Source organism: Tachyglossus aculeatus, chromosome 21 (assembly GCF_015852505.1).
Source record: "Tachyglossus aculeatus isolate mTacAcu1 chromosome 21, mTacAcu1.pri, whole genome shotgun sequence".
Lineage (NCBI taxonomy): Eukaryota > Metazoa > Chordata > Mammalia > Monotremata > Tachyglossidae > Tachyglossus > Tachyglossus aculeatus.
The window spans coordinates 62,679,292-62,696,815 of NC_052086.1; the positions used below are offsets into that span (position 1 = coordinate 62,679,292).

Here is a 17,524-nt window from a genome sequence, read left to right on the forward strand (position 1 = left end):
GCATAGATTAGGCAATGAATTCCCTGTAATCAGCCTCCCACCCTTTGATAACACCATGTTCATTACAGAACTAGGTTTCTGTCTTCCATCCTCCTTTCCACACCCAGTTGTCATCATCTTTGAGCTTCCGCTCTGTGTCCAGGACTGTAGTTGGCTCTTGGAAATTTGTAGTAAGTATCAAAGGCATTGTCTCTGTCCTTGAGGAGTTTACGGTCAATTGTGGGAGTCAGGCAGGCTCAGAATAAGAACATATGATAGGAACAAGAGCAAGAACCTAGAAGCAACCTAGAAAAACAACTGAGTAAATCAGTACGCCTACCTTATGGACACGAGGCTTAGGATAACTGATCGAGGAGGTGGGGATTAGTCCAGGAATACCTCCTGGAGAGGGGGTTTTTCTAGAACTCCAAAGAAGATCTGGGTTCTAATCCTGGCCCCACCACCTGCCTACTGTGTGATCTTGGGCAAGGCACTTAAATTCTCTTTGCCTGAGTTGCCTCATCTGTAAAATGGAGATTTAGACTTCGAGCCCCATGTGTGACATGGGCTGTGTCCAAAATACCTCTTCAGTGTTTGCGGCATCTGAATTACACATGCTGACAGGAAAGGATATTAAGAGTTGATTTTTGTTATAAAAAAATCATTATCATCCCTCACTGAATGGAGAAGTAGACCCTTTAATAGAGAAGATCAAATCTGAGAGGAAGATGTATTTTTCAAAGGGAACAGGAGAGTCTTATTTAAAGGATGTCATTTGTTTTAGAAACAGAACCAGGAGACCTTATCAATTTGTGGAGACCAGACTCATTTCCATTCCTAATGTCTTTGTCTCCTCTTCCCCACTTACTGCCAAAACATTAGGCATGAACACATGGCCTGTGCCATGTGCTACTTTACAATGGATTCCATGATTGTCAGTGCATTGTCTGTAGTATCTCAATTTAAAGGGGAGCATCAAGAGATTTCTTTTAAAATCATTTTAAATCAGAAGCAGTGTGGAATAGTGGAAAAAGCATGGGCTTGGGAGTCAGAGGTCATGGGTTCTAATCCTGGCTCCACCACTTGTCAGCTGTGTGACTTTGGGCAAGTCACTTAACTTCTCTGTACCTCAGTTACCTCTCTGCAAAATGGGGATTGAGACTGTGAGCACTACATAGGACAACCCAGAAACCTTGTATTTATCCCAGCGCTTAGAACAGTACTTGGCACTTAGTAAGCACTTAACAAATACCATTATTATTATCTTTCTAGACTGTGAGCCCTTTGTGGTCAGGGATTGTCTCTATTGGTGAATTGTACTTTCCAGTCACCTAGTACAGTGCCCCCCATTGTACAACCTGAGTGCTTGGCACATAGTAAGCGCTTAACAAATACCGTTATTATTATTTCCTTTTTGAAGCATTCTCTTTATATTTGGGAACTCCAACAGACATTTTTTTCCACTTGGTTTGTTTTCAGAAAGAAGTAATGCAGGATGAGAAAGAACAAGGAGAGCAAGAACTAACTCCAGAGGAGAAGAGAACCCTGGAAAGGAAACTGAAGAAAGAAAGGAAAAAAGAAGAAAAGAAACAGCTCCGGGAAGCCGGAATTAGTATTAAGAAAGACGAGCCCCCAAAACCATCAGGATGTGAGTTGGCCCTGGAGTATTTAACTAGGTAAGAAGCTTAACTCTCTCGCACTTCTTGTAGAAATTATTAGGTCATCTATATTGGCTTGCAATTCTTGTCTTAGTTCTATCACTCAAAAAAATATTCCTTTGGGTCATTGCTCAGCCACATTACCAAACTCTTACTCCATCCCATGTGACTTTTTTAAATGACATGTTGGGTTCATGTTTTATCTAGAATGGCATATGTCTTTGGGATCTTTGAACAGTGGTAGGAATGAAAAAGAGAGCCTGCATAAGCAAAACTGATTAAGAGTCTTGATGAGGTGCTGATATGGCCTTGAATTCACTTTCATCTCATATCAATCATTCATTCAGTCAGTCATATTTATTGAGAGCTTACTGTGTGCAGAGCACTGTACTAAGCATTTGGGAGAGTATAATTCAACAAAAAATGAACACAATCCCTGCCCCCAGTGAGCTATGTGGAGTATTGTAGTAAGCAATACAGTCTGATAGAGTACACCATTACCTAACCAGACCTAATGTACTCTTCAGTCTTTGCAAGTTCCGCATTCCCAAAGACATATAGTTTTAGAACCGAGAGTGGGTAATTATGTGCCCATTGAAGAGACTGGTTTTGATAACCTTTTACATCAGCAAGAATTCAAACTCTCACACATGAAAATATTACCTAGTGAGTTTCCCATTATTAAATTAAAATAGAAAGTTTTTTTAAGACCATCCTTGAAAAATAGTATGAATTATCTAAAGGAGAAAAAACATGAAAAATGGTATTTTATATTTTTACCAAACTGCTACCTCATTGACAGTCACAAAAGGAAACTTCCAGTGCTTTCATATTATTGAAAAATTGAATAATTCTAGCCTTTTCTCTCTGGCAACATTTAACACCCAAACACTCGTGGAGCACAAAAGGCTACGTAAAACCTGCTCCTCTTTGTGGAAATGGAGGGAAAATAATTATATTCCGGGCTGAGGACATACTCAGTTCTCTTGTTAAACTTAGTTATGGAGTGATAGCAAGATGTCAATTTTTTCAATTGGAGAAACCAGTGGAATGCTTCTTGGTGGTTTTGAACTGCCCTTGGATTAGGTTATTGTTACTGACTGTCCAACCATCCCCATACTTTTGAATTTTGATTTTGAAGTTTTGAACTGCAAAGCTACAAGCAACTTTTTTGTTGATGCTTTTAATGGCACCTGCAAAGGTGGAAGTGGAAATTATTTACTCTAAGGACCCTGACTATAAAGAAACATAAGAATGCCATCCTGAGACGGACTAATAGTAAATCAATCAACCGTATTGATTAAGCACTTATCATGTGCAGAGCACTGTATTAAGCACATGGGAGAATACAACAGAATTAGCAGACATGTTCCTCTCCCATAATGAGGATCCACCTCAGTATAGTTTCCAACAGTTGCTTGGATCCATCAGGGACCTTTCACACTGGATCTTCTTAAATCCATTTTAAGCTTTCCTACACTTTCATCATGTACACACACACACACACACACACACACAGGACTATGTTTTTGCATGTGGAGAGAGTATATGAGAGAATCTGTGCATGCACATATGCAGTCTTTTTTGTCAGTTTGTGTGAGTGTGGTTGATAAGACAGAGGCTCCAACAATTTTTCCATATTAGGTACATGAAAATATTTCCCTATCCTCCACTTCTGGAGTCTTTTGTCACTTATGTACAAATAAATAAATAAATAAATAATTTGTATTGTCTGTCTCCCCCCTCTAGACTATTATCTCACTGTGGGCAGGGAATGTGTCTGTTTATTGTTATATTGTACTTTTCCAAGTGCTTAGTACAATGCTCTGCACACAGTAAGCGCTCAATAAATACGATTGAATGAATGAATTAATTGACAGATCGGCCCCATCCAATTACAAAGCCTTCAGGGCCAAGAGTCCATGTGAAGGAATTGATTATAGTGCTAGGGGTTTGCATAGTGCCAGTGCCACTGACAATGTTTCATCACTACCAGTTGTGTTCTTGCTGTCTTGCTGCGGCATGGAATATAACAAGAAAATCAGTGGGCAAAGATGTAGCACACCTTGAAGCATCCTTAAGATTTTAGGTATAAAAGCCGTTTCTAACCAGGGTGGTATTGATGCCTTGATGTAGAACCAGGTGTCCTAAACCAGGAGGCAGTTGTCAGGGTAGCCATCTCAGTAGTTATTATGGCCCCATTTTTAAAATGGTGTTTACACTTACTCTGTGTCAAGCACTGTTCTAAGTGCTGGGAAAGATAAAAGTTAATCAGTTGGGTTATAGTCCCTGTCCCATATGGGGCTCACAGTCAAGTAGGAGGGAAAACAGGTGTTGAATCCCCATTATGCAGTTGAGGAAATTGAAGCACACAGAAGTGAATTGACTCGCCCAAAGTCACACAACAGACAAGTTCCTCTGGCCTGTTGCTGCTAAGTTTAGCCAGCTGTTTTCAGGATTTCTGTTGAGCCTGTCCACCCTGCTTAGATTTTTGAGTCAGAAACCTTCAGCACTAATTGCACAGCCCCAGCAAGTACTTCCTTACTGTTTGTAGGAAGTGCACCCCAACAGCCATGATGGGGTATGTGTCCATGTTGGTTGTGGGACAGAGTGGGGGTGGGAAGAGGGTTGTGGTATGCCACAGTATCGCACTTGGTATCCACAGTCTGTAACACTGTTTTCACTTCTCACTTTTAAGGTCACCTTCTTCTTGAAATATCTGTCCTAAATTAATCATCTTTTTGAGCAGGGATTGTGTTTCCAGAGTAAGCACTCAATAAATACCATTGATTGAGTCAATTTGTTTTGCTACTGATCGGCATCTATTCTACTGACCCCCAGCCGTACATGGCTATGCTATGGTATTGAAGGTTTATCCTCCTGGGTCATGAAAGTTGTTTCTTCTGTCCGTCTTGTTTATGGTTTCCTCATTTCCGTTCATCTTACAGCAGCTCTTTGGGTAGCCTGTTTCCGTTCATTCTCTTGTCTTTTCCCTCCAGCAAGGATGGGATGCAAAGAACATTGCTTCCGTCCTGGTGAACTGACTCTGTTCCTGGACACTTTTAGTTTGTACCTGTAGACTGGAAGCTCGCTGTGGGTGGGGAGTATGTCTGCCAACTGTGTTTTATTGTACTCTGCCAAGCACACAGTATGGTGCTCTATACACAGTAAGTGCGCATTAATTATGATTGATCCTTTCTTGCCATTGGATGTAAAGTAAGGTATAACATAGGTAGCATTAATGGAGCTGATTTAGAAGCTGGAGGTGCCATCTGAAGTGTATCCAAACCCCACCCACCGCAGTGTGGCTCAGTGGAAAGAGCACGGGTTTGGGAGTCAGAGGTCATGGGTTTGAATCCCAGCTCAGTCACTTGTCAACTGTGTGACGTTGGTCAGTGCACTTAATGATGGTATTTATTAAGCACTTACTATGTGCAAAGCACTGTTCTAAGCACTGGGGAGGTTACAAGGTGATCAGGTTGTCCCACGGGGGGCTCACAGTCTTAATCCCCATTTTCCAGATGAGGTAACTGAGGGCCAGAGAAGTTAAGTGATTTGCCCAAAGTCACACAGCTGACAATTGGCAGAGCCAGGGTTTGAACTTAACTTCTCTGTGCCTCATTTACTTCATCTGTAAAATGGGGATTAAGACTGTGAGCCCCAAGTGGGACAACCTGATCACCTTGTATCCCCCCCCCAGCGCTTAGAACAGTGCTTTGCACATAGTAAGCACTTAACAAATACCACCATTATTATTATTATTATTATTATTATTATTATTATATCAGTTTGGACCGAATCTGGGCATAAAATTCTGTCAGTTGAGCCCCTGAGGACAGAGTGGTGCTTTTGATTCAGTTTTCTACCTTCTCGTCTATCCGTACATTCATTCATTCAGTCGTATTTATTGAGGGGCTTACTGTGTGCAGAGCACTGTACTAACTGCTTGAGAGAGTACAGTATAACAGTAAACAGACACATTCCCTGTCCACAATGAGCTTATGGTCTAGAGGTGGAGAGACAGACATCAAGACAAAGAAATAAATTACAGATGTATACAAATAAATTACAGATATATCCTCTGACGGTATATAAAGAGACAGGGGAATATAATTATGGCGTTCAGTTCTGTCAGCATTAGAGGTCCATGGCTAGATTTAGGGCTTATCAGATGCAGCTTGGTACGTAATTGCCACCTTCCTGAGGAAACTGTCCAACCTTAAAGATTTGCTGATTCGTAAAAGCAATGTTTAATCATTGGCAAATCTTCTTCTTCATGTGGGTGTGTGAGGTGGGGCCTGGGAGGGGGTTGGGGGAAGAACCGGGTGTGCGTGCAGTTCCAGAGCTTAGTTCCTGTATTAACAGTTCAAAGCTTTGAATGCTGTTTCCAGCCTGTTGCCTCGAAAGAACTTCCAGTGTCTCTTAATTGTATTCTGGTTGCAGCTTCAGATCTCCTTGCTGTCTCCTGAACGTTGCCTCTGTACAATAGACTGACCACGACTGGAGCTAGTACACAGCCCTGCCTCATTCCTTTGGTGGTGGACTTTTGGAGTAATTGCTAAGTCTATCGATAGTATCAAATTCTCCTGACAGTTCACATGCCAAGCTTCTAATGTTGTGCCATGTTTTTCTGTTAGCTGGCAAACAGCAAGGATCATTTCTGTTGGGTTTTGCTTTGGTTGAAACCACAGTGAAATTCTGGGAGCACATTAATTTCTGTTTTCTGGGAGGGAGAATGAATGAAGGGAGCAAGTCATGGCGACATGGAAGGGAGTGGGAGAAGGGGAGAGGAGGACTTAGTCAGGGAAGGCCTCTTGGAGGAGATGTGTCTTCAATAAGGTTTTGAAGTGGGGGAAAGCAATTATCTGATATGATGAGGGAAGGCATTCCAAGCCAAAAGTAGGTTGTGTTAAGTGCTTGTTATGTGCCAAACACTGTACTAAGGATAATCAGGTCTCAAATGGAGCTCACAGAGTAAGTAGTAGGGAGACAGGTACTGAATCACCATTTTGCAGATGAGGAAATTCAAGCACAGAGAAATTAAGTGACATCCAAAGTTACTCACTTCCCTAAGCCTTCATTTCCTCTTCTCTCACTCTCTTCTGCATTGCCTTTGCACTAGAATCTGTACCCTGTCTTCAACCCTCCCTCAGCCCCATTGCACTTATGTACATTACCATAGTCAATCTATTCATTTTTGTTAATGTCTGTCTCCCCCTTTAGGCTTAAAGCTTGTTGTGGGCAGGGAATGTGTTGACCAACTCTCTTGTATTGCACCTCCCAAGCGCTTAGTACTCTACCCTGCACACAGTAAGCACTCAATAAATATGATTGACTGATTGAGTGGCAGAACCAAGAATAGAACCCAGGTTCTCTGACTCCTAGCCCCATGCCCTATCCATTAGGCATGCTATTTCTCTCTTGCCACACAAGCATATTTACTATTCTATTTATTTTGTGAATGATGTGCATCTAGCTTTACTTCTATTTATTCTGATGACTTGAGCACCTGTCCACATGTTTTGTTTTGTTGCCTGTCTCCCCCTTCTAGACTGTGAGCCCGTTGTTGAATAGGGACCATCTCTATATGTTGCCAACTTGTACTTCTCAAGCACTTAGTACAGTGCTCTGCACACAGTAAGCGCTCAATAAATGCGATTGAATGAATGAATCTAACAGACTGCTACTCTCCCCAACCTCAAAGCCCTTCTGAAGCCACACCTCCTCCAGGAAGCCTTCCCTGATGAATTTCCAACCTCACCTCGCCAATTCTAACTACCACTAACATAATTCTGTATTACCTAAGCACTTAAGTACTCACGGCCTCCAATAGCTCTTATATATATGTTTTTATATTCTATTACTTTTCCTCCTTGCAATTCATTTTAATGGGTAAAACCCAAGAGACTGTAAAGTCCCTGAGGGCAGGGATCATGTATGCAAATTATACATGGCTTAGTACTGTGCTTCACACAGCCCTCACACTTTGCTCCTTAGATGTCACTCTATCTCACTGTATGTCAGTCTTGTCTATCTCATCGCCTGCCTCTTGCCCACATTCTGTCCCTAGCCTGGAACACTTTCCCGTCTTCATATCCGGTAGACCTTCATTCTCCCCACCTTCAAAGCATTATTTAAAACACACCTCCTCCAAGAGACCTTCCCCGACTAAGCCCTCAGTTTCCTTTTCTCTGCCCCGGCTTCTGCATCACTCGTTCCCTAGAATTTGCATACTTCATTCAACCCTCCCCCAGCCCCATTGCACTAATGTACATACCTCTAATTCAGTGTATTTATTTACATTAATGACTGCAGCGTGGCTCAGTGGAAAGAGCCAGGGCTTGAGAGTCAGAAGTCATTGGTTCTAATCTCGGCTCTGCCACTCATCTGCTGTGTGACCTTGGGCAAATCACTTAACTTCTCTGTGCCTCAGTTACCTCATCTGTAAAATGGGGATTAAAACTGTGAGCCCCACGTGGGACAACCTGATTATCTTGTATCTACCCCAGTGCTTAGAACAGTGCTTGACACATAGTAAGTGCTTAACAAATGCCATAATTATTACCGACTCTATGTTGTACTCTTGCAAGCACCTAGTAGAGTGCTCTGGACACAGTAACAATAAATATGACTGGTTGATTGAATCATTCATTCATTTTTTATGTCAGTCATGAGGAACTGCAAGGCTTTAATTGATTCAATTAATCAATCAGTGGCATTTATTGAGAACCTACTGTACAATAGAAGGAAGAGAGTTTACAGTCAAATAGAGGAGACAAGCAAAAACTATTTACAACTAATGGGAGCAGTTGCAAGAACAAAGGTACACCTTAGGGAAGCAGCATGGTTTAGTGGAAGGGGCATGGGGCTGGGAGTCAGAGACCTGGATTCTTATCCCAGCTCCACCATTTATCTTCTGTGTGATCTTGGGCAAATCATTTAATTTCTCTGGGCCTCAATTACCTTATCTGAAAAATGGGGATTAAAGCTGTGAGTCCCATGTGGAACATGGACTGTGTCCAAACTAATTTTCTTTTCTCTACCTCAATGCTTAGTACAGTGGCTGGCATATAGTAAGTGCTTAACAAATACCATTTAAGAAATTGCTTTCTTCTGGTAGCTCTTTGATCTTGGAGTCATTTTCATTAAACCAATCCTGGTGTTCCCAATCAGCATCTCCTTCAGCCTTAAGACCTTCCTGGTAGGCATAAGCAATGCTCATTAGTGAACCACTTGGGGAAGAAATCTGGTATTCCTGTAGTGATATGACAGCTTCAGTAATGTCACAAAATTTCTTGCCCACATCTTTATTCTCCAAGAAATTGACATTTAGCCTTCTGGATGGTGGGGGCCAGTTTGTGGTACATTAGGTTGATATTTAATGAACGGTTGTAGTCTCTCAAGGGCTTAATACAGTGCTCTGCACATAGTAAGCACTCAAATATCAGTGATGATGATATGTGTCACACAATGGCATAGTCGGTTCTTGGCCCCAAGCATAGCGGCAGAAATATGAACATCCTTCAATCTCACTGTTTGATGATGATCTAGTCAATGAGGTGCCACTGATTTGATCTTGAGTGCACCAGATGGCAAAATAGAGGTGATTACAAGTCACAAAGGACGAGTAAGTCATTGCAGTTTAGCTTTCCTGTCTCCGTGTTTCAGCCTACGCATGCCTCAAAATCTCCCATGACAAGCAGCTTGTCAGATATTGACACCATTGTAATGAGCTTACATAACTCCACCTGAAATTTTTCCTTCTCCTCATTGGGGTTGGTTGTGCAGTGACCACCGTAGCATGCCTGTTCTGTTTTACATAAAGGTGGTAACACTAATGGTCTGGAAGGTTTGGAAAGCTTGGGACAAGAGATTGCCTGACTGCAAAGGCTTTACCCGTGAGTATTCAGAGAAAGGAAAGCCTTTCCAAGAGGAAGTGTATTTGGCATCTTTTTCCAGGAACTACCCGACGTTTTAAATGATATTTGTTAGGTACTTACTATGTGTCAAGCACTGGGGTAGTTACAACTTAATCAGGTTGACAGAGTCCCTACCCCACATGGGACTCACATTCGATGTACGAGGGAGAACAGGTATTTAATCCTCATTTTATAGACAAGTGGAGTGACTTTCCCCAGGTCACATAGCAGGCAGAGTCAGCATTAGAACCCAGGTCCCCTGGCCCCAAGGCCCATGCTTTGTGCACTAGGGCGTGCTGCCTCATCAAGAAGTCTCATATCTCAATGTTTTAGTATCAGCCCTATGTCTGGTTAACCCACAGTCAGCTCACTTGCAACATTGTTGTCCTTCTGACTTGTGACGACCTTTTAGTATTTGTAAAAAGTAGTGTTCTCTCTTCATCCAGTAGCATCCATAAGTTTATCGAAATCCTTCTTGGATCGATGATTACCTTTCTGCCTGGACCCCTGTCATATTTCAATCAGTTAATGATATTTCTTGAGTGCTTACTGTGTGCAGAGCACTATACTAAGTGCTTGGGAAAATACAATGCTAAGGAGTTGGTAGATGTGATCCCTGCCTGTAAAGAGCGTGCAGTCCGTGTGTTTCCCCATAAGTTGAGAGGGAATTAATAAAACTGAGCACCGATCCGCGAACTAATTGCCTCAATTCTCAACTGTTATCAATTATAACTTTCCCTCATCACTGCTGGAGTTAGGGTCTGAAAATGCCTGTGGTTGGTCAAACTGTGGTTGTGAAGACATGAGACAGATGGGTTTGGGAGCCCATGGCTTCAGTCACTCTGGTTAACCTCAATATTCTTAACAGATCTCACAATGCTTCCCCAGCTCCCCAGCAGACATCACACTCCTTCCACATGTGGCCAATCCACTACCCCACCTGCCCCCTTCTTTTCTAAGGAGATCACTTTCTTGCCTTTTTCACAAATTGCTCACTCGTTTTTATCTCAAGGCCATACTTAAAGAAAGCAAAATTGGGAGAAAAATGTAGAGCTCAGTGACTGGCTCTTAACCACATGAAGCACAACCTAGTGAGAGTCCTGAAGTGGCAAGCGAGAGTGTCTGTGGCATAAAATGCCAGGTGGTGGGCAGCCCTGTCACGGAAAGCCACGGCAAATCAAAACTCTACTGTATGGAAGTCAAAATCATAGACAGATTATTAAGGGTGGATTCTCAAAAGTGTGGTGCTTGAAAGCAAGGCAAACAAGCATTCAAATTTAGAACTGGGCCAGAGGGTGGGGAAAAATAGAAAGTGATGTAAACGCAGGAACCTTTCCTAGTTTCTATTGAGCAAATATTTATTGCAATCCCCTTTCTACTTAATTTCATTATCTCCTTAAACCAGAGTTACTAAGTGAAGATTGTCATGGAAGAGTTTTCAGTGTTAAATGGAAAGGCAGAAGAATAGGAAAGGATGTCAGAAATAACTCCAGTTTTCTCTCCCTCTTGACTATTGTTTGGAGAGACTCCAGTCTTCACATATTTTATTAGACTTTAGAATCAATTTTTTAGCAACAGAATATTTTTTGCTCTTGTGAAATTACAGCATTAAGCACTTCTTTCTTCCTTCTGACTTCTTGTAGAAGAACTAATCTGTACTTTATTTTTTAATTAATTAATTCAATCGTATTTATTGAGTGCTTACTGTGTGCAGAACACTATACTAAGTCCTTGGGAAGTACAAGTTGTCAACATATAGAGACGGTCCCTACCCAACAATGGGCTCACAGTCTAAAAGGGGAAGACAGACAACAAAACAAAACAAAATATGTGGACAGGTGTCAAGTCATCAGAATAAATAGATATAAGGCTAGATGCACATCATTAACAAAATAAACAGACTAGTAAATATGTACAAGTAAAGTAAATAGAGTAGTAAAACTGTAAAAACATATATACAGGTGCTGTGGGGAGGGGAAGGAGGTAGGGCAGGGGGAATGGGGAGGAGGAGAGGAAAAAGGGGGCTCAGTCCGGGAAGGTCTCCTGGAGGAGGTGAGCTCTCAGTAGGGCTTTGAAGGGAGGAAGAGAGCTAGCTTGGCAGATGTGTGGAGGGAGGGCATTCCAGGCCAGGGGGAGGACATGGGCCAGGGATCGATGGTGGAAAAGGCAAGAATGACGTACAGTGAGGAGGTTAGCGGCAGAGGAGCGAAGACTGCAGGCTGGGCTGTAGAAGGAGAGAAGGGAGGTGAGGTAGGAGGGGGCGAGGTGATGGAGAGCCTTGAAGCCAAGAGTGAGGAGTTTTTGCTTGATGCCTAGGTTGACTGGCAGTCACTGGCGATTTTTGAGGAGGGGAGTAACATGCCCAGATCATTAATCTTCACTGACTATCAAGCCAGTCACTGGCTAACTTATTTATAGCATTTGACTGTGTAAAGTGGGTATCTCTCTCCTGCACTAATTCTAATCTTCTACTACTTATGCTGACTCACTACAGCCCATCCCAGTTCTTCCATCTGACATATTGGCTCTCTTTCCCCGTGATTCCTCGTCTTGCACTCTTCACTCTTTCTAACTATTCCTTACTCTTAACCCTCCCAACTTGATCCCCTTTGCTCACACTGTCACCTACAACCTTGGAACTGCCCCTTTCCTCGTCCCCTAAATCCGCCAGGTCACAACTCTCTGCACAACACCTTAGTTGTGTTAACCCAAGAGCATTTTTGACCATGTGCATATTTTTATTTGAATTCTCATTTGGCTACTCAGTTATTTAATATTTCATTTCATCCTGAGTTACTTGAACTACCTCCTATTTTATCTCTTTTGTATGCTATTTGTAAATAATTTGTGTCTGTCTACCCCAATTAGTTTGTGGGATCCAGGAAAGCAGAGAACACATGTCCCAAGCACTTAGGAGAGTGCTTTGCAGCCAATTGACACTCATTAAACACCACTGATGGATTCTTTAGTGACAAATGTAATACTATAACACTAAAAGCCTTTCATGTACTTTTCTCATTCTGATTGATCATCATAAATTATTTTGTCTTGTTTTCCACTTCAGTGCAGTTGTCATTTCTCCCAAACTCAGCAGTTATGTCCATATCTATAATTTCCTTTTCTTCACCTGTTACTCAATACTGTTACTTCGTGTTTCCTTTTTCTTCTAAAAATCCATCTCTTTTCTGTTTTAATTTCATGCAGTTACTGATGCCACTTCCCATTTAACATCTTTAACCTCCTAATACTTTCCTTTGAACAATTTTAACTTTATCATCCTTCTTTCATTTAGGCATCTTGATAATGTCAGTCATTCCACAAATTTTCTTTTAGTTTTTCAGACCTCCCCACTCTATCAGATATCCTCTGCTTTTCACTCCTTTCCTTTCCAAACATGTTGGGTAGGCTTTTTGACTTCCCCCACTGAAACTGCACTTTTGATCATCACATGGTCATGTTTGTGTGCTCTAACTTCTGCTGTCACCTACCAATCAGTAGCAAAAAGGGGCAGCCAGGCTAATAATATGGGGAGGGGAATGTTTCCCCACAAAGTCCCACTTTTGCAAAGTTGATTGCCCTCGTCACTCTTCTGTCCCCACCACCCCATCCCTTGAAGTTAGCACTCCTGAACCAAATCAAATCATCCCCCACCACCACCCCACCAAAAAAAAGCCCAAAAACCGCCTGCTTCCCCATAATTAGAATTAAAGCATTGACTGTCATTTGCAAGGTAATATAAGTCTTTTAGAAAACCTTAAAGCACTTACCAGGAATCAAAGCATTTACTATAAATGTTCTTTTTCCATTACCAGCAAGGTAGAGTGAAAAGTAAGCAAGTCAGCTATGGGAACAGAATTTGACTTATTGTAAAGATGTATTGAGTCTTTGTTGATTTTCCCCAGCGTGATTCATTTTTGGCCCAGTGTGGAATGGGTGGGATTCATTCAGAGAATTTGTATTCTCTGGTTTGATAGGATTAACAACTATAGAGTTGTTTAAAAACCCCAAGTTGGCAGTATTCCCATATTACATTCATCTAAACCCTAGGTAGGTCCCATTTCTTCTGACAGTCCAAAGTTCAGCCGGGCACTGGAATTTGTCATAATACTCTCTGGAGGTTTTTCTTAGGTGGCGAAGTCTAGGCTGAGTCTTGACTCACCCTGTAGTGTTGGGAATGTACACAGACCTGCTTCACATGAAGCCATCCCGCCTTCCCCTTCAGTATCACCAGGAGTGCGACGTAGAGCAGCAACACCACTCTTTTGACCCAGCAGTGACAATGTTTCACTCCATCACTACCACAGAAATAGCCCTGTTTATATGGACCCTCTTAAACTTCTCCCAACCACCAGAGGCAAAGACATCAAAACAGCCCAAGAAAAATGATCCTCCCGGATCTTCCAAGCACCAACACTGGTGATTTAGAAATAGAACCAGAGAGCTGGCTTACATTTGATTTCTTGCTGCCTGCCTGGCTTGGAGGGTTCCAGGACAATTTGGGGCCAATTACAGCAGTAATTGGGTGGATCTTCACAGACACTCTGGGCTGCTGAAGCCTTTCCAAGCCCCCCCAAAATATAATTCACAAGTTAAACCTAATTAACTTATTGCATTTTAAAAACTCTTTTCTTCCCCAAAGGTGGAGGGAGAGCCAGGAAATAAAAGAGTATTAGAATGGGAGCAAACACCCTGTAACTATGACAAACTTGAAAACTAATCACTCTGGCACTGTTGCACACATTTTATAGCTATCAATCAATTTACTGAGCACAGAACTCTGGGCAGAGACTGTATTAAATACTTGATAGAGTACAGCAGTTAGTAGGCATGGAGCAAACACAGCCTAGTGACAAGAGCATGGACTTGGGGGTCAGAAGATGTGGATTCTAATCCTGACACCGCCACTTGTATGTTGTGTGACCTTGGGCAAGTCCCTTAACTTCTCTGTGCCTCAGTGACCTCCTCTGTAAAATGGGGAATGTGAGCCCCGTGTGGGACAGGGACTGTGTCCAACCTGATTACCTTATATCTATTCCAGCTCTTAGCATAATGCTTGGCACTTAATAAGCATTAAACAAATACAATTCTTCTTCTTATTATTATTAATAAGCATTATCTCCCCTAAAGGAGCTTCTAAGCTGGCCGGGGAAATAGAAACTCAAATAAATTGCACATAGTGGAAAGCAACAGACTTTAAAGCTATGCACTTAAATGCTATGCAGGAAGGGATTGGTGACCCAAAAGTGCTGGAGTGGCAGGTGGGAGGGAAGTAACATGGGGAGGTAATTAATGGTTCTTTATTGAGCGTTTGCTGTGCACAGAGCCTGTACTAAGCATCTGGAGTGTAAGCTTGTGGTTGGCAGGGAATATGTCTGTTTATTGTTATATTGTACTCTCCCAAGCACTTAATACAGTGCTCTGCACTCAGTAAGCACTCAATAAATGCAATTGAATGAATTTGGGAGAGTGTGATACCATAAAAAGACATGATCTCTGCCCTCAGTGAGCCTACAGTCTAGCAGAGAGAGACAAATAACACCTGGAGGAAATATGATTTTGGTAGAGCTTTGGAAATGGGAGAGAGAAGTGGCTTTCCAGATGTGAAGGGGATAGGAATTCTAGGCCGAAGAAAGGTCATGAGCAAGAGATTGACAGCAAGAGAGATGAGAGTAAGGCACATAATGTAGGTTAGCTTGAGAGGAGACAAATGTGTGAGCTAAGTGGGAGAGGAGGGAGGATAAGTAGGGAGTGAGGGATAATGATGATGGTATTTGTTAAGCACTTACTATGTGTAAGTGCTAAACAGTTCTAAAGCACTGGGGTAGATACAAGATAGGTTTGACACAGTCCCTGTCCCACATGAGGCTCCCAGTCTTAATCCCCATTTTAAAGAGGAGGTAACTGAGACACAGAGAAATGAAGTGACTTGCCCTAGGTCGCGCAGCAAAGTGGCAGAGCTGAGATTAGAACCCAGGTCCTTTTGACCCCCCCCAGGCCCTGCTGTATTCACTAGGCCATGCTGCTTCCCCTAAGAGAGAGCTGTTGGAGTGCCTTGAAGCTGATGGGGAGGAGTTTTCCTGGACATGAAGAGAAATAGGTGGCCATTGGAGGATGTTGAGAAATGGGGAGACATACGCAACATGATCCAAGGGCAGGAGGCCTGCTGAGCCTCACCCTTCAATTTCCCTACAGTAAAGACCTTTTTTAATCCAGACTCTAATACTGTTTAAACAGGGGGTGCACTGTTTTTAATTAAACCAGATATTAGAGAACACTATAATTAACAATTGTTCCTCCTACTATTGTGAGCTCCACTCCTGCAATTACCAGGTGGTGGGGCCATTTCAAGTGCCTATAACTGGCAGCCGCCAACAAAGGAGCCTTTCAGGAACATCCCTGTAATTATGAGTGATTTCCTTTCAAAGTTAGCTTGGAAACAAGCAACAGTGTTCCCATTGAAGAATCTCACCATCCATTTCCCGAGGATAATTTTCCTTCTTCATCTTTTATGAGATCCCGGAGATGATGAATGGACTAGCCTGTCTGGGAACCTACCTGAGGCCGAGTTGAAGTCACTTAACTTTCAACCCCTCCCTCACCTTCCCTATCCATTTATCTTTTCTTCCTCTTAGGTGTGGCTTAGAGGTAGACTTTAGGTTAAAATGAGCATATTTTTCAGTGCTCCCACAGAGACAAGGGCTGGAACTTCCAGGGGGGAGAAGACAAACTTGCAAGTGTAGCGGGGTAGTAAAATAATAATAATAATAACAATTTTGGTATTTAAGCACTTACCACGTGTGAGGCACTGTACTAAGCGCTGGGGTGGATATGAGAAAATTGGGTTGGACACAGTCCCTGTCCCATCTAGGGCTCACAATCTGAATCCCCATTTTACAGATGAGAAGCAGCGTGGCTCAGTGGAAAGACCACAGGCTTTGGAGTCAGAGTTCATGGGTTCAAATCCCGGCTCTGCCAATTGTCAGCTGTGTGACTTTGGGCAAGTCACTTAACTTCTCTGTGCCTCAGTTCCCTCATCTGTAAAATGGGGATGAAGACTGTGAGCCCCCCGTGGGACAACCTGATCACCTTGTAACCTCCCCAGCGCTTAGAACAGTGCTTTGCACATAGTAAGCGCTTAATAAATGCCGTCATTATTATGATGAGGTAACTGAGGCCCAGAGAAGTTGTGACTTGCCCAAGGTCACACAGCAGACAAGTGGCAGAGATGGGATTAGAACCCATGACCTTCTGACACCCAAGCCCTTGCTCTATCCACTATAATAAGGTAGGAAAGAGAGACAGAGTAGAGACAGGAAGCGATGAAGAAAGAGAAAGTGGGTAGAACAGAGAAAGGGAAGACTTGAAGACAATGGCAGCAGACCTAGTCACACACACAGGGACATGCCATATGTGCACCAACGCACTTTAGGCACAGTGATGGTCATCCAAGCTAGCTCCTCCCATAAAGGTAGTGGCTGTCCATGCCCCCACCCACTTGCCTCTTCCTCATCCAATCCCATGTCCCACAAGACCACACAAGTTCTACCACCTGACAGTCTGGTGAGAACCAGATGTGAAGTGGTGGAGGAGAAGGCGCTCCTCATTTTATTCCTTCCCCTCTTTCCCCTCTTTTTATCTCCTTCCCTTCTTTTCCTCTTCCATTCTTTCCATCTCCACTTTTCCTTCCCTTGTCCTCTTAAAAACCTGACCCACTGCCCTGCCCCCACCAAACCCACACCCCCAAGTTTTCCGCTCACCCTCAGAAAAGGTGGCATCTCTGAGCAGGACTTTCCAAGACATAGAGTCCTGGGGAAGGGAATACTTTAGAGGAAAGGGAAAGGCATTTGGGGATCAGGTCCCTTTTGGATATGTCATTTATATTTGTTACCTAATTGACTCAAAAATCCTTTCATTTTTTCCTATTAAAGCCCCAATTAGAACTCTAACCTCCAAGTCTGCACTGAAAAA

General features: G+C 42.7%; 1 protein-coding gene across 1 annotated transcript in view; it reads left to right on the forward strand.

Moving 5' to 3' along the window:
* Nucleotides 1–1,462: 1,462 nt before the first annotated feature.
* The window catches only part of C21H7orf50 (chromosome 21 C7orf50 homolog), a 63,354-nt gene continuing 47,292 nt past the window's right edge, over nt 1,463–17,524 (forward strand). Inside the window, exon 1 of the mRNA XM_038763912.1 lies at nt 1,463–1,655. Within this exon, the coding sequence (XP_038619840.1) occupies nt 1,468–1,655 (188 nt within the window). The 5' untranslated portion in view covers nt 1,463–1,467. The remainder of the gene's footprint in view (nt 1,656–17,524) is intronic.